At 37.7% G+C, this 20119-nt stretch overlaps 1 protein-coding gene across 9 annotated transcripts in view; it reads right to left on the bottom strand.

Annotated features, from left to right (window-relative positions):
• DIDO1 (death inducer-obliterator 1) overlaps nucleotides 1-20119 on the bottom strand; it is an 88565-nt gene that overhangs the window by 57376 nt on the left and 11070 nt on the right. For 6 of the 9 annotated variants that reach the window (XR_007352628.2, XM_048819382.2, XM_048819381.2 and 3 more), the window contains 3 exons: nucleotides 11405-11591; nucleotides 9010-9208; nucleotides 2812-2922 (listed from right to left, as the gene is read on the bottom strand). Coding sequence is in view for 8 of the 9 variants with exons in the window: in XM_048819382.2 (XP_048675339.2) it covers nucleotides 2812-2922; nucleotides 9010-9208; nucleotides 11405-11569 (475 nt within the window). In the remaining variant the exon portion in view is untranslated. Of the gene's footprint in view, nucleotides 1-2811; nucleotides 2923-8892; nucleotides 9209-11404; nucleotides 11592-19796; nucleotides 19932-20119 lie in introns of those variants that run through there. The other 3 variants (XM_048819383.2, XM_048819385.2, XM_048819388.2) reach the window with 3 other exon arrangements.

Here is a 20119-nt window from a genome sequence, read left to right as displayed (position 1 = left end):
TCTATTCAGGGGACACCATCATAGGGCCTAATCACATCAGCCACACTATCAGAGGCTCGTTCACCTGCTCATCTACCAATGTGATATATGCCATCATATGCCAGCAATGCCCCTCTGCCATGTACAATGGCCAAACTGGACAGTCTCTACGTAAAAGAATAAATGGACACAAATCAGACGTCAAGAATTATAACATTCAAAAACCAGTCGGAGAACACTTCAGTCTCTTTGGTCACTCGATTACAGACCTAAAAGTGGCCATTCTTCAACAAAAAAACTTCAAAAACAGACTCCAACAAGAGACTGCTGAATTGGAATTAATTTGCAAACTGGATACAATTAAGTTAGGCTTGAATAAAGACTGGGAGTAGATGGGTCATTACTCAAAGTAAAACTATTTCCCCATTTCCCTCCCTCCCTCCCCCGTTGTTCCTCACATGATCTTGTCAACTGCTGGAAATGGCCCACCTTGATTGTCACTACAAAAGCTTCCCTCCCTCCCTCCCCCCTTGCTGGTAATAGCTCACCTTACCTGATCACTCTCCTTACAGCGTGTATGGTAACATCCATTGTTTCATGTTCTCTGTGTATATAAATCTCCACACTGTATTTTCCACTGACTGCATCCGATGAAGTGAGCTGTAGCTCACAAAAGCTTATGCTCAAATAAATTTGTTAGTCTCTAAGGTGCCACAAGTCCTCCTTTTCTTTTTGCGGATACAGACTAACATGGCTGCTACTCTGAAACTAGTGATCAGATAATTCTTCATCCCACCTATCTTCACATAGCATCATTCCTTTTAGTGGCTACCCACCAAAGAACATCAACTTTTTCTTAAGCTCCCGACTAACATTCTGGGAACTCTACAAGAAACAACCAGCAAAACACAATAGCTTAAAGAAACAAAACAAACAAACAAAAAAAGCTATAAATCTAGGCAAGCCTAAGAAAACAGTATCATCTAGTAGAATGCTCTGCAGATCCCCAAATCCAGAATCTAGCAGAACAAGAGATGATTAAGCTGAAGTCAAGAACTCCTCAAAGGCCCAGCTGCTAACCATCCTCTGTCTGAACCAGGGGATTATTAGGTTCAAGCCTGTCAGCCAATCAATTGCTACAGTATTACATGAGGAAAAAAGCAGCTTCGTAAGCAATTAAATGCAAGCCACAAGTCAATAACATTTAAAAACAAAACAAAACACCTCATCTGTTATGACCAAATCTCTCTCCAATCAACCAGTGAATTACAATTTGGATGTACTTATATGTGTCTGTCTAGTAGCATTATAAATCCCTCAGGGCAGTGACCATGTCTCTCTCTCTCTCTCTTTGTTTTGTATAGTTAACATCACATTGATGCATCCCATATTCTTCCTAGAGATAGTATTATGATAGGATTATGGTATAACTATTATGTATTTTATACAAGAGACGTCATGTGAGATATCATTGTAGAGGTTATAACTTACTGAATATGATTATCCTATTTGTACGCATGTTTCATTTTGGTATTTGAAGTTAGGAATATTGTCTATGTATCTATTACAAACGTGTTTACACCTGGGGAACACCCACTAGGCAAAAGACTGTCAGTCTAGATGGATGGCTGGAAATGGCCCATTCAAGTCAATGGACTCTTAGAAGAACAATAGGTCTTAGAAGAAGCTAATCTCCCACCAGGGAGCCTTCCTGGGAAGGCTTCCTGAGGATAGTACAAACAGCCTCAAGTCATGGCTTCTATGACACTACAGGGGCATGTGACCATATCACTTGGTATTGGACTCCATCTTGGAAGACCAGTGCTTTTCCACTGAAAGACATGGGAACCAAGCTTGGAGACAAAGGGTTCCCGCCATATACAAAAGCTATTTAAGGCAGAGGAGTGACATCATCATGGTTCTTCAATGAAGGGGAGACTCTTGGAAACACCTGACGAACAATGACTGAACTAGGGAGAAGTGTTGGACCCAGGCTAGAGGGGTTTCTAGCCTGTGAAAAGAATATCTGGGGTTCTTAAGCTGCCAGCAAGTGCAGCTTGCCCCTTAAGAGCCTGCAGCCAGCTTAAATCAACATTTACGGTGAGAGTTTGCTACTCATATCCAATCTCTTTAGTATATTAAGCTTAGATTGTGTTTTTGTTTATTTGCTAGGTAACTTGCTTTCATCTTTGCTCGGTAACTTGCTTTGTTTACTATCCCTTATAATCACTTAAAATCCATCTTTTGTATTTCATAAATTTGCTTTTGCTTCATCACAGACCAGTGTGTGGGAGTTATAACTTGGGGGGAAAAGCTGTTGTATATTCTCTCTTCACACTGAAGGAGGGGGTGAATTTCATGAGCTTAAACTGTACAGATCACTGTGCAGTGCAGGACGCTATAATTTTGGGTTTACACTCCAGAGGTGTTGTCTTGAGCAGCTGGGCAGTTCCTTAGCTGTAAGCCTCCCCATGCAGAACTGATCACAGCAGCCTGTAAGTTCTGCAGCTAGGTGTGTGTATGCTGGTGAAAGAGCAAGCTTGGAAACTTATCACAGCACCACAGTGTGAGAGGGAGCCCAGGTAGGTGGGTAAGGGGGGGCTCAGTGATACCCCAGTTGCAGCTGGCACCCTGGGGGGAACCCATCACAGGGGGCTCCTAAATAAAAATATTCTTTATATTCTTAAAAGTGAATCTACACATTAACATATTGTACTCCTCCTCAGAGATAACTTGAGCAAATAGTGTAAAAACTATCTTTTGGTTAAGAAACACACAAATTGGATGTGTTAGCAAGATTTCTGCTCAAGAAAAGAAAGAAAATGGACTTACCAGGAGAACGGTTTTCCATGTTGCCAAGACTGGATTCAGATTCAAATGCCACAGACCGTGAATTTACAACTTGTTCCATAATAGGGACACCACCATTCCCCAAGTGCAACTCTAAAAATAAACATAAGACTCAGAATGTAATTGCTTAGACCTGGAGATTCTGTTGCACCTATTAATAACAAGAGATTTAATGTAGAAAAATCTATCACAATGTAAAATTATGAGTATCCAAACATGTAAGTAATCTAATTTTGACCCCAAATGAATACCAGAAACTAAAAGATCTCAAATTTACTCTAACATAAAGTGCTAAATTGTACTGCATATTTTTGGATATAGCACGCACATTCACTACTAACTTGGTTCCGACTTTTTGCAAACTGTTTAGCAACAAAATAAGAATAATCAAAGCTGAGGTATATACTCAACTACTCAAAATAATCTATACTATCAACTATTTTAAATGTTTCATTTAAAGGGAAACAGTTGATGGTGTTTAATCCTGAACTTCAGATATTACAAAACTAAAGATTTTAGGACTTAAAGTTAAAAAATATATATATGGATCTGAACTTGAAAAGTATATGTCTCAATGCAAAAGTAATTTATTGAATAAGTTAAAAGTGCCAGAATAAGAGTAAAACTAAATGACACTGTACATTTTAACTATAGTATCATTACCATGACACTTTGAAAACTTCCACAAATACATACCAAATAAGTTATAATGGAATGATTACTCTCAGTGTTGTTAAGACTGCAGAATTTACAAGATGACACGTAGGCCTTGCAAGACAATACACTGGATGTAATTATTACCCCAGTTACAATCAAATCCCAATTATTGTTCCAACAATCTTGTCTAATAATAGTTATGTATAAAAATATGTGAACGGTGGAACCAGAATATTGAATTATAAACTTATTTCCTTGTTTTTCATACCAAAACCTGACTCTCGTATAAGTATCCAGAGTTGTGAAAATGCAAGTGGATTGTCTAGAAGCCTCCAGCTACCGTAGTCCATAAGCAGCTACAAATATTTTAGAAGACCCTATTAAATTAAAATATAAAAGTAGGAACCATGTCAGCTGAAAAGAAAAATAAATTAATCTCCCAGAAGATTATTCGGATTTGGGGTGAGGAAATGCAGAATGGTAATTTATTCCTAGCATCCCTGGCTAGCACCTATAATTTTATCAATACCTCATGGAGTTCATAAATACGCACAAAATGAAAAGTTTTACTTAAAACATTATTTTCTAAAATGAATTATTTCTCAAGTGAACTATCACTTTCTCTTGAACTCTGAAATCAGGATGAACTGCCTACAAGCTATGCCAACATATGGAACATATTACAAAAAATAAAAAACAAGAAACCAGAAAACAAAAAATATTCATGAACAGATTCTCCATGTTGACAAAGAGGAGAGAGGTGGCTGCTGCAACCTAGTTGTGGCTCCCTGACCCTCATTCTCAGCAGAATTAGAGCAAGAGAAGAGCTACTTAGTTTCTCTAACTTCTGCCACTGCAAAAGGCTCAGGCATAGTTCAGTTCCACCATGCACCTGCCTTGCCCATTACATGCCCTATCACATTCCCTCACAACTTTCTACCAGCAGAGAGCAACCCTCCACAAGGGAAACTGTCACCAGCTATCGCTAGCTATTTCAAAAGCCAATTTAAATTACCATGGCTAACAGAAACTCATGTTGACAAATGGAGTTTCCCTGGGTAAGTTATTGACCCTTAACTTAGTGGTTCTTTTTGGCATGTCATAGAAAAGGGGAGAACGACAATTTCAAAGGTAGAAAAAACATTGTCTCAGAGTTCAGAATGGGGCTGATGCTTTCTTCTGGAAAATTTTGCTCAAAGCAGCAGGCAAGGAAGCACAGAATTGGCCTAATAGCCAATTCTGAGAAATGCTTCAAGGGGCATTGCTGGGTGACATAGAATTGGAAGTAGTATCTTCTTGTCTTGGCATTTTGTTTGCAGAGAGATCCCATCCTGGACTCCAATCTTTCTTATCAACAGGAAGAAAGAGCAGTAGAGACTCCATTCTGCTGGGTCTGCTTCTTGCCTACTTAGCCAATCAGATACTGTATTTAGATTCGACTTGATATGCAGGGCCCAAATCAATTATATATTATTAATTCTCCAGAACAAGAGGGACCTTTCTTCTTGGTGCAAATATGCTGACCTGGTCCTCTGCTCATATAGTGTTGTCTGTCATTATTAGGATATGTTGAAGTTTTGTTTATTTGTGCAGTACAAGGAAAGCTAATCAAATGTCTCAGCTCTCTAGCCAGTTGATCTTCCTCATCATTTCTTTCTGAGACCATCTCCCCAAAGTGATGTGAAAGATGTGCTCCCCCAGCAAAAAGTGTTCTTTCCATCCATAATAAACACAGTTCTATCCAATTCATCATTTGGGGGTCTAGTCACAAATCACCAGGCTAGATGAACATGTCCTTAGGGGCACTCTATTTGCAAAGGGGGTAAAGAACATCTGATGGAAAGGGTAGCACGAATCTTTGAAGTGGATATATCAGAAACGTTGCCAGCTCAGCAGTTCTAACAAATCGGATTACCTAGTAAACTCAATAATATTTTGAAAGCTAGGGGCTGTTCACACACATGGCATATAACTTCCTTTATTTTGTTCTCTCCCCCTGGGAAGAAACATCCTTTGAAGTTTGGTATTGAAAGTGACTTCAAAGTTCTGAACGGTTTGAGTTGGATTAAGCAGATTTTTTTCTTAATTCACCATGAGTCCCCTTACTTAGTAGAAATGAACCATAAAACTGATGTCCTGTTCTGCCCTGTGTCTCAAGGATGCTCTTATCAGGATGCAAATCTTTTTCTAACAGCTTGTATAGACACACATTCTAGTAGCATAATTAAAACTGTACAACCCCTGTAATATGGACACAGATATATCAGCATAAAGGTGTTTTATACCAGTACAGATTATTTCCATAAGGGAAGGACAATATGTTATACCAGTAAGACTTCATCCACATTAGCGCTTATACAGATAGGTAAAACCAACCAACATTGCCCCTCCCTCCCCCAAAATAGTTATATGGTACAAAACCTGCATGAAGTCCAGGCCTAAAGAGTTTCCATCCAAACAAGTAGTACATTTCTGTGAATACGTTAGAGAGTAATTAAGGTCAAAGCATAGGACCCTCTACTGGAAATGTTTCTGACTACATAAGAACATGTCTTGCCAGAGTGATGGTCTGATCAGGATATGTAGGCAAATCTTCTTGAAACTGATAGAGATTAGGAAACTGACCTGAAAAACAGCTGTCAAAATGGACTTTAGTGTTTTTATTTTGAATTCTGATACTTGTAATGATTTCTGCAAATTCTTCAATACAAGGATCATTTTTAAGCCCCTTATACGGGGACTAGGAAGGTGAATACATCTCTATAGCTTTGTAGTAGTTTATTATTTGCCATCTTCTGGCTATGCTTTACTAAGCTCTGGGAGCTTGACTGAATATTTCCAACATTTGTCATCCCTCCTGGCTGAGAATCAGAGACGCCTGCTCAAGAGTCCAATCCCCTCAGATGGGAGAAGAGGACAAGTCTACATTATTGTGGTTGGTAGAGGGTTATCTAGAGAAGTTGCTTCTAGACCTTTCACCTCAAGATCTGTTCAACTGCCATCTAATTCAGTCACTGTCTCATCTGCAGAATCTGTATGAGAAGAAACCTGGAGAAGACGGTTACTCTCTGAAGATCTACTTCTCTTCTGGCATTTGGCCAACATTTTCTTGTCCTTGTACTCGGTTTCTAAGATTCCTTTATCGAGAGATTCCTCAAAACAGACAATTTGTACTCTCTTCCTCCCCGCCCTGGTATAATTTGAGGACATTATCAGATGCTAGGACATCTCCCTCAATACCATAGGTCAATACTATTATTACTGGTCCTGGGATTCTTCTGGATCCAAATCAGATGAAATGTAAGGAGTCTTAATAGAAAGACTCTTGTATCACGAATGCCAGGATTCTGTACAAAGTGAGATTTCATGAACCTGGATGCAGCCCACACAAGGCCAGGATGGGGCAGAAATATCCTATTTTCTTTTTCATCATGAAGAATCTCTATCAAAAGCAAATAATCTTTCTTCTGGAAAAGACAATGGCCCCTTGGATAAGTTTCACCATGCTGTCCAGAACTGCCTGTCACGTCTTGTGATCCCAATAGGGCGGCAATGAAAAGAAGTTAAGAGGAAGGTATTCCTGAAAATCTGAGGAGGTCAGTCTGAACAATTTTAAGAGTCCAGGAGAAGAAAGTGTCTAATGGACTAGATTAGTTACTTCTAGGGTGCCTTCTCTAGATGATGTTTGGGAAGTATTTTCATTCGCCAGTGGAGCTGAATGGGTGAAGGACTGAAAGGACTGATTGTTTTAGTAATGTTGGTAGTTAGTAATTCAGCAAAAGGTATTACACATTCCCTTTAGAGGAGTCTCACTAATGGGACTGGTTAAGTATAATCTTGTTCAGGTCAGAAGAATTTCTCAAAGCCTTATCAAGAAATTCTCTGAAAAAACTGAAAGGAACTCAAATAAGGCTGGTCCTTGATGTGGTCTTTGTGTCAAGGCTTCCAAATTGTATATTGTGCCAGAGAAGAGTTCTGGCAAATAACCTGGAAATGTACAAGCTGAACTGTAGGGTAAAGCTAGTGTTGATGTGAGGGACACAGCTTCTTAGAATCCCTCTCCAGGTCTGAGAGAACAGCAGGAAGCAAGTGACAGAAACAACATACAAGCATGAGGCAACTTTATGAGGATCCAAAATAAAGAACCATTTGGCATAAGATTATCTCAATCACTAAAGCCAGTAAGCATATGTGCTGCTGCATTTCAAACAAGTTTCATGCAATGTAAGTGCCTTGCTAAGAAGGAAGGAATAATAAATAAGTTTTGTGATCAGTATAATGTGTGTTGCTGTTGTACAGTCATCACAGGATAAATAGGGATTTACTTGCACAAATTGAAACACTATTTTCATACACTTTCCTTGGAAAGGTTATGGAATTTTATCCTGTCTGACTAATGAATTTTACACTATTAACACTCTGAGCCACAACTAAATTTTAAAACCATTATTAAACTGTTCCATACATGGAACCTAAGTCATTTGTCTCTACACTGGGAGCAGCAGCGCCATATGATTTGATTTTGCATTTCTTTCAGAAGTATCTAATGTATTATAACAAAACTGAATCATACACTTTATTCTATTTTCATTTTATGGTGATTCCTGAAGAAACTGAACAAATTTCCAATAGCTTCAGATATATACCCACAATTCCAACTGCTAGTATGTGAGGGGCTTAAGCATGCTAGCATGTTATCATTTTAAATCTCACTATTTTTACATCTTGCAATGTGCAGTCCTGATGAGATGGCTCCTGTTTCAAGCAGTGTACCGGCATATGCTACACTTGTAACATATCAGGCACGAACGCCTCTAGAGTTAGCCCATGACAAAATGGTGCCATGTTTTTGTCTACTTAAACTAAAAACTGATGGCCTGAGAAGTTCTCTCTTTTTTAAAAAATATGCTACCATTTATAAAGTAATTAATAAAGCTAAAATAGGGAACTTTTCAAATCCACTTAAGTGTTTGAAAACATAGCACTTACAAGATTCTCTATAAGACAATTTCAATGGGATTGTACTGTTGATATAACCATCAAGCTAGTGCATGCTTGAGCATCACTGAAGTGGGAAATGGCTAAGAAGAATGCTGCAGTAGAATTAAAAGAATAATTAATTTTAAGCTAATAGGAAGGTAATAAAAATGACGAATCACCTTTCTAGCCTAGCTATTGGAGCATTCACAAATTATTTCTAAAACTTGATGGAATTTTGTTAAGCTCTTTAGAAGATAACGTTTAAAAAACACATTATATATTTCTTTTTTAGTTTTAAGCATCTTATGTAGCAACAAGATTATAATTTCAAAATATTAAAAAACTTTAAATGGATATTAATAAGAAATTGAAAATTAAAGCTGTTATGACGCAACAGATCAAACAATATTTTATATATTTGTTTACCTTGGAAGATGAAGAAATGTTAAGAGTACAGCAGAGGAAATCCAAATTCTGAGATTTAAATTCCAGATAAAACTTAAAGAAATAGGAAGATTCTTCAATGTCCTCTATATGCTTTACCTGACACAGCATTAGAGGTTGGGATGGTTTCTCCCTGTAGATCTAAATGAAAGGGAGAGCGAGAAGAGGGCAGCAGTCGTCGATCAGAGTCATTCAGCATAATCCCTAAAGCACATGCTGAATTTGATAATTCAGAAGTGCATGGTTCAGCTTGATGACAATCCAAAGACTCAGATATCAATCCTCCAGTTGTAGGCTCCTGAAAGAAAAAAAAATTAAAATTTTATATAGTTTTATTAATTTAATTTACCACTCTGTATTACACAATTCCAACAGGTCAGACAACCTGGTATTGCTTTAATTTGCTACAAAGTGCTCATTATTAAAAAATAAGTTTGTAAATTGAGATAGTTTTGGTAAGAAAACAGATAAAATAAAAGGCAACATGCATCTGTAACACTTGAAAGCAACCTTCACATTTTGTTTCTTCATCAGTTTTTCCCCAGGAAGTGGACTGAAACAGGAAGAAGTATTATTGTAAACGGGAAAAAACTACCACCAAAACTCCCCTGTTAAGACTGATCATTCAGCTCCATAAGGCATGTATCTTGTATACGGATACATTTGTTTGGAAGCCATTAAGATTTTCATAGCACAACTGCGTCCTAAATAGGAATTTAACAAAATAAGTTAACTCTAATAATCGTATTTAATAGCTCAGCCAGAGTGAAATTAAAAGATATAATCTATATTTAGATGTTTCTAACAGTACTGAAAATATAGAAAAACATTATCCTATTTTAAAGACTTTAGCCAAGTTTAACATCACTAATCGAAGCTAACAATCCTAGATAAACCTGATTAACACCAACTAATTTTCCCTATAGCCAGATACAGATATCTAATTGAGAATTCCCAGTTAGCAGAAGGATAAATTCTCTATTCTTTCACTTTCTCCTGGTCTTGTACTGTGTTTTCAAGACAGAGTTTAAAGAACCAAGCCAACATACCCTAACTGCTAAAAGACCGTGTTTTTTTGTGTCGTCATTTATATCAAATATTTTACACTATAAAGTGTTTTAAAACAAGTCAAATGCAATTTTACAGCAAAAAAGTAGGCCTGGTCTAAACTTAAAAAGTTTTACCAGTATAACTATATTGGCAAGGAGTGTGATTTTTTCATGGTCACAGTTATGCGCGTATAAACCCTAGTTCAGATGCAATTATACTGATATACGTCACTTTTTACCGGTATAATTTATTTCACTTTGCCAAACCAAAATAAGCTATACAGTTTAACTATGCTAACATAGCTAGAGGGGCACAATTTGTAAGTGTGGACAAGACCATAGCTTCAAAGATTTAAAAACTAGAAATTAGTTAGTGGTTTAAAAGTAGGGAAGATTAAGAGTTCCAGATGAAGCTCCACAAGTGAGAAATTGTCCCTATGCTCATGTCCACTCTACAAAGACTCCCAAACCTGAACAGTTTTCAAAATCTATCTTTGAATATTTTTCAAGAAATATGATTTTATGAGCAGGTACAGCCTGCTTGAATGGGGCAAAACTTTTTTAAAATGTTTCATGAAAACTAGACTAGGCCAAAGAAGGGCTGACAACCACCATTTGTTAAGAGATCTCCCTCTACCATAGGAGCTAACTCTGCTGGCAAAAACTTTTTCAAGATTATTTCAGAATCAGGAACTTACTTTTCTACAGGAACAAAGCTAACTGTTGTCCAGAGGAAAGTACAGAAAAGCCTAACCCAATTGGAGTACAGCGATCAGGCTTGGAACAGGACGCAGGATAGAACCAATAAAGTCAGTTTTGAATTGAACTTGAACATAAGCCAGTGACAGAGAACAAAGGTAACATGATTCCATTTCTTGGAACAAACAATGATTTAGGAGCAATTGCAAGAAGAACTGCAACAGTAAAGGTAAAAAGTGATTAAAACATAACAAGGATTTCAGGATGATAAGGATGAATTCTGGTACTGTAATGTACCAGAGGTGGAGATAGGCAAATGTAAGGACAAATTAAGGACACGTACAATCCTACATGTCCCAAAACATCCTCCCTACAATTTATTTGTTCAAATCAAACTGTCCAAGTTCACAAACCCCAGAGTCTTACAGCATATTTGCTATTTTTAACCACTTGTTACTACTTGGGAAATGATCATCTCCAGTGCCATTACATTTTCCAAATCAAAACAGAAATTTGCCATTCTTCTCAGCTGGTACATGAAATAGTAAAGCAATCCAAACAATTGTTCTATCACTGACAGCAACAGATAAACTAATGCTGCATACGGACAAATTCAGGTTGTTCCCTGCTTTCTAAATACTTCCCAAGTACATTTCAAGTCTTCCAAAAAAGAAACAAATAAAAAACCCAGAGTAGTATAACCTAATTTTAAGAACCCTATTACTGTTTATAAAGGCATTGGGTACCTGCACTAATTTGTACTTTGCTTCATTGTCTGAATCAGTGGCTATATCCAAGGAGTCAGTGGTAGATGGCTGAAGACAGTCTGAATTTAAAGTGCCTTCTTCCACGATGTTGCTCCGTAATAACCGCTCAATCTCCCTGTTCAGAATCTCCAATTCATCACACATCACGCAATTCTAAGAGATATACCTGAAGGAAGAGGGAAAGTCAGCTAATCACTACTTGTTCAATTCTAATAAAATACCCTACTATTATTATACAACATATGCCACTGAATGAAAACTAAAAATTAAATATATGTGCCCTAACATATCTTATTTGAATCTTTCAGCTTGTAACATACTACTGACTTCAGAATGTCCTCTGCTGATTGTGCAAATAAATCCAGTTTAATATTTTTGTGCCATCAACCAGAGTCAAGGCCATATATGGAAAATTATCTTCAATATATTTAATCTTGAGGCACAGATCTGATATTACTAATGCATACCTAATACTGCAGTCAGTATTTTCTCATGTTAGGGAACATTCTGATGTTGAACAGATATGGGGTTCTCAACCTCTTTCTGAGCCCCCCCTCCCCTCCCCATGCTATGAAAACTCCATGGCCTAGAAAAACAACAACTGGTTTTCTGCATATAAAAGCCAGGGCCGGCAATAGGGTGTACAAGCAGGGCAATTATCTGGGGCTCCATGCCACAGGGGAAACTGCAAAGCGAAGTTGCTCAGGCTTTGGCTTCAGCCCCAGGCGGCAGGGCTCAGGGTCCTGGGCTTCAGCCCCATGCGGTGGGGCTTTGGCTTTCTGCCCTGGGCCCCAGCGAGTCTAACACAGGCCCTGCTTAGAGGACCCCCTGAAACCTGCTCATGGCCCCTCAGTGGGCCCTGACCCCTGGTTGAGAACCACTGGAATAGATCATATTTTGCAATTTGTTAATAATTTTACTCAACCCAGTGGCAAGATTGCAAACTGCATTTTAAACAGGGAGTTTTAATTTAACATGACAGTTTCAAAACACCTTGGGAATGGAGGTTGTTTATAACTCTGAACAAAATGTTATGGTTGTTCTTTCAAAAGTTTATAACTGAACACTAAATTAATACAGCTTTGAAACTTTATTATGCAGAAGAAAAATGCTGCTTTCCCTTTATTTTTTTTTAGTTTACATTTAACACAGTACTGTACTGTATTTGCCTCTTTTTTTTGGCAGTCTCTGCTGCTGCCTGATTGCATACTTCCAGTTCCAAATGAGGTGTGTGGTTGACTGGTCAGTTTGTAACTCCAGTGTTCGTAACTCTGAGGTTCTACTATACATATATTTGTATGCTGTACCAATCACTATGATACCTGACCAACATACATTTTAAAGTGAACACAAGATGATGTCTCTTTTTCTCTTCCCATTCTATATGGGGGTTAGAGGGTGGGAAGGGTAGTAGCGTTTGTTTGTTTGTATAGTTAGGAATTTAGATTTTGATTTATTTTTAAATATTTGATTTGTGGGAAACCTAGGCTGAAGAAGTGAGTTTTATATTTTATTTTGAATACACTGAAGATTATAGTCAATCAAATCTCTTCCAGAAGAGAGATCCAAAGTCATGGACTGGTTAGAGAAAGCTCTGTCTATTGCATACGTAAATCTCACTTTCGAGATTAACCATTCCACTGTATCAGCCAAATGTAGCTGTCATGGGAAACCAAAGTCACCTACGCTGCATCTACACTAGACAGTGTTACAAAAATAAACCCTGCCACCTGTTCTATCATTTGGTAGCTGACTCTACGGGGAGTGTTGGCGTATACACCTATACTGCAAACAAATCCCTACAGCAGCAAGTCTTAGAGCCCTGGTCTACAGAGTCAGATTCAAGGGGTTCATGCTACAGCATGAAAAATAGACAAGAGAATGTTCTGGCTTGGGCTGGAGCTCCAGCTCTGAAATCCATCTCCCTTCCCGGGCTTCAGAGCCCAAGCCAGAACTTCTACATGGCCCTTTTTAGCACCGTAGCGTGAGCCTGAGTCTGTACACCTGGACTCTGAGACTCATTACTGCATGAAGGTCTTTTTTTTTCCAGTGTAGACATACCTAGTGTAAACAAGGCTCCCGCACTGGACCCGTTTTTACATTAGTTAAACCTGCTAAAAAGCAAGCTGAATTAGCACAGTAATAAAAACGTGTCCAGCTATAAGATTTGTCTACTATAGGTCTCTCAGCAGTTCAGCTGAGTAAAAGAACATTTTTGTAGATGCCATAAATCCTTGCATCCCTGACCTATTTAGATACTTATTAAAAATCAGCAACTTAAAGAATATTTTTGCGGTATCAAACTAAATTATTTTATAATTGCTCTTTTTAACAATATATTACCCTAAACAATGAATTGTCACGCTCCCACTGGCACTTATAATTATAGCACCTTCTATATTAGATAACCGCTATAGTCATCATTATTCCTCTTTATTGTCATAACACTTTTAGAGGTTCTTTGAGTACATATACAAAAAAATAAATGTACAGAATCTCATTGATAGACAGCTGTATAAAAGCTTCTTCAAAAGCTTTTCTGATTTGCTCAATGCAAAGAGCTCCCATGATACCAATGACAAAAGTGACAGCGTCAAAAAGTTCAATGACCAACTGTAATTAAAATGTCTTTGAAATACAAGCCACAGTTTTAATAAATGTAGGCAAAAATCTCTCCACAGGGTTGAAAATAATTTCAAAACAAATCCTAAATTACTGGGCTATATGAAGGTGGAGCATGGAAGGGATTGGGACAAGAGACACAGAGCTGCAATGTAGCACCTCCACCGCCACTACTCCAGTGTATGGTCGGGAAGTGCACGTTACAGCTCCTTTGTGTTACTTGGGCTCTTAGAATCACTAGACCCACTTAACCATGAAGTCTGCGGCCCTTCCCCGGTCCACTTCTGAACCTCAATTTACATCTCAGCGTAGAAGGAACTAATACAGACACATCCCTCAGTAACATGCAGGAGAAGGATCCCCTTCCAGACCTGTCCTGGCTTCTCCTAACCAACCACACTGCAAGTTTAAGTGGTGCAATGGGCCTTAACAAGGTTTTCATCCTTTCTCAATTTCACACTGATGCACTGAACAAAGTCTCCTTTAAACAATTAAGCATGGTATCACTACATCTGTAGTCTACTGGAAGGTACCTCCAACAAATAACTGCTCCTACAATGCTTCGTTTTGCTTTTTCAAAATGGTAATGTGATCATATCCAAAAAATAAAAAATTTTATATAGCTCAGGTATTTTCTTATCACAAACTTGTATATAAAACACAGGATATCATAAATAAGATTATAACTATTTCTAGATTCTCTTATTACATCACAAAGTGTTCTAGTTTTATTCTCATGGTTACCATGTCATTAGAACATCTCTATAAATCAGAAGTCTAGTTGTTCCTCATGCTTCAGTTGAAAGCAATACTTGGAACCACACAAATTCTGCCGACAAACAACAAAAAATAACTTTAATATGAACATGTACATTGTAATTGAAACGGAGTACAGAAAATCTACAACAAAAAGGTCTCTGGACTGGTACACACTAAGAAAGAAAATTTTTTTTTTTCTTTTTGATCTTCTGTACCAGTCCAGACCCCTGACTTCTCCCAAAACACTTCAAGCACCTGAGTTAGGGAAGCATTGTATCTCACAGGCAGCTGCAACACCCTTCTGCCAAAAACCACTTCTGCAGGCACCTGTACATTAATGTATAATGTCTGATGAAGTTTTACATGCCTTACAAATCTTTAACATCTTAAAAATTTCTTGGCTCAGATACCACTTTCTAAATGGCACTTTACTCCATGCTGAGATCCATTATGTAATCCTGTGGTGCCCTATGTATGTCTAACAACTGAATTTTACTACTCTGCTTTAGCAATTCTGGACAGAAAGCGGGCAAAGCAATTTTCTGCTTCAAATGGAAGGTACATGTAATCTTTGTTCTGAATTCTGAAAGGGTCTAAACACAAATGTAGCCAGATGCAGAAATGATGGAAGACTCTCTACAAGACAGTACATATCACTCTCCTATCCTTCAAATCAGTTTACAATGATGAGAAACAGAATCTTTACTAATAAATATACTGAAACCCGCTCCTCACGGTCTCTAAAGGGGAGTTGTGAGAGCATACCAATTTTAAGCTCCAAGCATGAATCACAGCTTGTTTTACTGATCTCAGGCTGTCAACAGCCTTCAGAAACATCTGGGTGCCTACCCACAGGAATAGAGTTAACCATTTAACCATTCTTCTGAACCCTACAACTACTCTCCCATTTGCGGTAAAACCAAAAGTCTTCCAGTCAGCAATTTTGAACATATTGTGGGTTCTAGCATCTTAGTGGGTGACCACTCAGTTGATATTGTTAGTGACATCACCCACCTTGGCTCTGTTGTCGATAACATGGGCCGCATCAAGAAAAACTTGAAGCCCTCACTGCAAAACTGTCATCAGTAATGATGCATCTCATTAAGAACATCTTTCACAACCAAACACCCTGATAAGCAGAGAGATGAAGCTGAGAATATATAATGCTTCAATGGCTGGATGGTGTAAGACACCTGTCCCTCATAGGCATTCTACCCAGTAGTGTGCCAGATTTGGCTAAGGACAGATCATCATGGAGGCACATAGTACATTTGGTGGCCTCTAAGCTGTCCACCCAACAGCATGAAAACTAGCCTACAACTGCTGCAAACCGGACTTTAATGTTGGTAGCAGTCAGGCTCATGTCTACCTGGCTTGAAGAAATTCTAGAATGGCAGCAATATTGCAAGACAATCTTTCCCTCCTCATGCCAATCACAGAATGACCTCCCAATTCTCTAGTTTTCTAGAAGGTTGATCACTAGACTTCAAACACAGTACACCTTTTGTACATTCAGCAACCAACTGAAAGAGAATTTTGTCAGATCCTCATTATGGATTCTTCTGATTAGCAGAAGATCTTGTATCACTAATATTATTATTGACCTAATCAAAGACATACTCATTAACTCTGGCAAGGCTACAATGCACACGAATATGCAACTAGGAATGAATCTCAACCAGTAGAGGTTGATAGCAAAGATTCCTCTTCTCAACACACTGGCTTTAACAGGGAGAAGAAAACATTCACAAGCAGCTGTAATGGGAACCTCTAATAAATTTCCCAAATAGCTTCAGCATGAAATTGACCTGCTTCTTACCAGTTTCACAGTTGCTCAGGGAACTTAGAAACAGCACTGAAAAGGGACAATATTTGGGCATTTTTCACACTGCAAAGCATAGCATTGGAGTGGTTTTTCTAAAGGCTCAGGAAGACATCATGATCTCAAGTTTGTACACAGTTCACATTTGGATGATTATCTTCATATTCCTAAGGGTTAGGTCAGACTGGCTCTTTGGAAAATGATTACCTATTGGTAGTTTTATGTGGTTATTTTAAAATAACATTTTAATGTTTCTATATACGTTATAGAGCTTGATAGTTTCTATACCCTGCATGGTCCTCTCACGCAGTTCTTGCACAGCTGACAAGCTCCACAGAAAGTCCTGTCACTGAGCAATTCTGAAAATATTCTTTAAAACAAAGGATATTCACAAGCCAAAAAAAAAAAAAAAAAGTCTAATTGGAATAGCTATCAATTACTTAAGGGGAAACCACTTTAAAATGCTGTCATTTCTTTTCTTTTTTTTTTTTTTTTTAAAAAAAAAACACGTCAAAAAACCCACATTAAAGCTTGGAATTTCAAAATTATTACTACACTTAAAAGTTATGGGACCACACAGTTAATCTAAGATAAACATTCTTAATTCTGCCTTGGTAAAAACAAATAGACAGGTCTATCTTCAAGTCCTATACATCAGTGATTCCAAAGAAATGAAGAAGCCATCTAACAGCAACGCTCCCTCCTGCAAATATACAATACGCTCCTATAATATTTAAACCAAAGTGCATTAAGTATTCCATTATAGCCTGCCTTCTTTAAGACCACAATAAGGTTACATCTCTTCAACAAAAGCCGCTATATTCAGGACAATCACTTGGAATAACCCAGAAAAGCTTCCAATATAAAAATGTTAAACTGTGAAACAGCATAGACATATAGCTATCAAGTCTGGGACTACAATCCTCAAGACATGGACAAAAAAATCGGTAACTGAAATACCAATGACGCAGTCTTGTGCCTGGGGGGGGGCATCACACACAGGTAAATACTCAAATAAGTCAATCTGCAGATTTCTGTATCCACAGGATACCAACTTTGTGAAGACTTAGTAAAACTTCTCTTCGCAATGTCACCATCTTACATGAATGAAGTCACCATTATGGATAGGTGCATTTACATACTTTCAGTGCTAAATTTGAAGTGCTCGACTAAGGCCCCGATCATGCAAAGCATTTAACTTTAAACATGAGTAATTCCATTAAAGTCCATTTATTAGCCCTAAAGAGGTACTATAAGACTCTTAAGAGGAAGAAAAAGGTGTTTCAACTACCAGGATTGTAGGAGTAACAAAAAAAAAAAAAGGCAGCCCCGCGATCCACTGTTTTTAATCATTGGAAGATGGGAGGAGTCAGGAGTGAATCTGTTAGCAGATGGCTGCATGTGAGCAAGGGGGTCTTTTCACAAGTAGGTGCATGCGGATACATGCAAGTGTAAATGTGAGTGTAAGTTGATATGTATAGCTTCATCAGTGAATATAAACAGGCTTGTGGAGGTGAAAAACAGAATAAATGGGATAAATTAAAGAACAACAAAGATGTTTATAGAAAAAGGAGGAAGAGTCAAAACATACAAGAGAAAGGAGAGAACATAGTACAAAATAGGAAAAGAATATAAAGGGTGAAAAAGAAAGAGGGAATATTCAAAACAATACAGAAAATATAGAACAATCTACAATAGAAAATAAAAAGTGGAATTAAATCAAAAAGGGGAAACGTGATTATAACAAAAGCACAAAGTTATGTTTGTTCTGGGTATTTTTAAGTTTATTCAATAAAAAATTGATTGCCAATGATACAGTTAGATACAGTACAAATGGTACAAAACTGTTTCAATTCCTTTAATTTGCAAGACCATACTTTTTAAGAGTCCGTGGCTATTTGGGAACACAGCAGCATTAGTAGGCTTATTCCTTGGGCAGTAAGTCTTGGGGAAAAAATTTCAAAATCGGAGTGCAGTTCTTTCTATAATGATACTGAGCTTAAAGGAAAATTCCATTAATTCATTCTAATACCTTCAAACAGCGAAGTAAAAATTTACCAAAAAATAAATTTAAGTTTTCAGAACAGAACAGTTTTAGAAACACTCGTCACTGTTTCGGTATGTCCAGTCAGTGATTAAAGATGGGTGGAACACAGAAAAATCCCTTAAAATATGTATGGAGTAATACGTTTATTGGCTTTTCTTGCAGAAGTCAAATTTCTACTGCAGCCTATTACAGTCTCCCATTGTCTACTACTTTTGACAATAAGAGGTGCAGTTTTAGTATAATCAAAATGGATATTTTAGGGCCTAGGCCAAGTCATGGTAGTATATATGTAATCCTATGAAGCACAGACCTATGTGGAAGGCACGGCCCTAATGGACCCGTGTCTTGATCGTTAGGGGACAATCCCTTTTGCCTTGCCTATCTCTGGAAGTCTGCATTTAACCAGCCTTGCTATGGAAGATTTAGAAACCTTTCTTCCAAAACTTGTGGAGGAACATTAAATATTGCACATTGTTTCCCCAAAGGCTCCTAAATTCTAATACTCATTAATCAAAGTAAGAAGTGCTGAAAATTATCTCTTATAGTAAGTATAAAATATTTTATTTTTGTTAGTATTGCAGTCAGTACAGCCTCCAAACCGTGAAATGGACTTTTATTGTGGTTCATGCAATATCAGCAATGTAACTGAATTCCACCTGTAGAATCATTATTGAGTGGTGATGTTAAGAGATAGAAAGAACCCAGCTTGACTTACAAATCCAAAAGGAGTTTACAAGTTACAAAAATATACACTTACTTGCAAACTTCACAAATTTGGAGTAGGAGACAATGAACATAAAAACTCCAAATGGCACTTTTTACAGTCGCTTTTCAAAATCTATCTAAACGTACTTTGATGCTTTTTTATGCAGCTTCTGTTAAATCTGGATCTGCCAAAAAACCCTGAATTTTTGGTCCCACTAAACGGTTCTGTTGATCAAGGAAATCCTGAGCTGTTGAGCATAAGGATGACTGTCCATTATTTGTCAACAGCATTTGGAAGGTCACTGTACTGAAATAGTCCATGAAAGACACTGAAGCTGCAAGCAAAAGTCTTCACTCCCTTCCCACTCCAAACAATCCTTTCCCCATCTCAAGGAAGTGTTAACTATTTTAAGTACCTGAAAATATTACTTTGTCAGTTGTTGAGTATCATAAAATAGCAGCTTCAAACTTGGAAAACGGAATCCCTCATGAAGCCCTGCAGAGATGGCTGTAGAACTCTTCCACAAGCTTCTGCAGCTTTTTGCTGCTGAAAACACAAAATCTACTCAAATACTCTGATGAGAAATTTCAGCATTTAACACACACATAAACAAACACCATGATTATCTTCATTCATAACTGTCTCTACATGTAAATACTGCCATGGGGCTCATTGTAATCAATGTTTACCTCTCTTGATGTTTATGTTAGAAGGCTTTAATTTCACAAAGATCTAATG

The sequence above is a fragment of the Caretta caretta genome, chromosome 13 (genome assembly GCF_965140235.1).
Source record: "Caretta caretta isolate rCarCar2 chromosome 13, rCarCar1.hap1, whole genome shotgun sequence".
Classification (NCBI taxonomy): domain Eukaryota; kingdom Metazoa; phylum Chordata; order Testudines; family Cheloniidae; genus Caretta; species Caretta caretta.
This window is presented reverse-complemented; position numbering and strand designations above follow the sequence as displayed.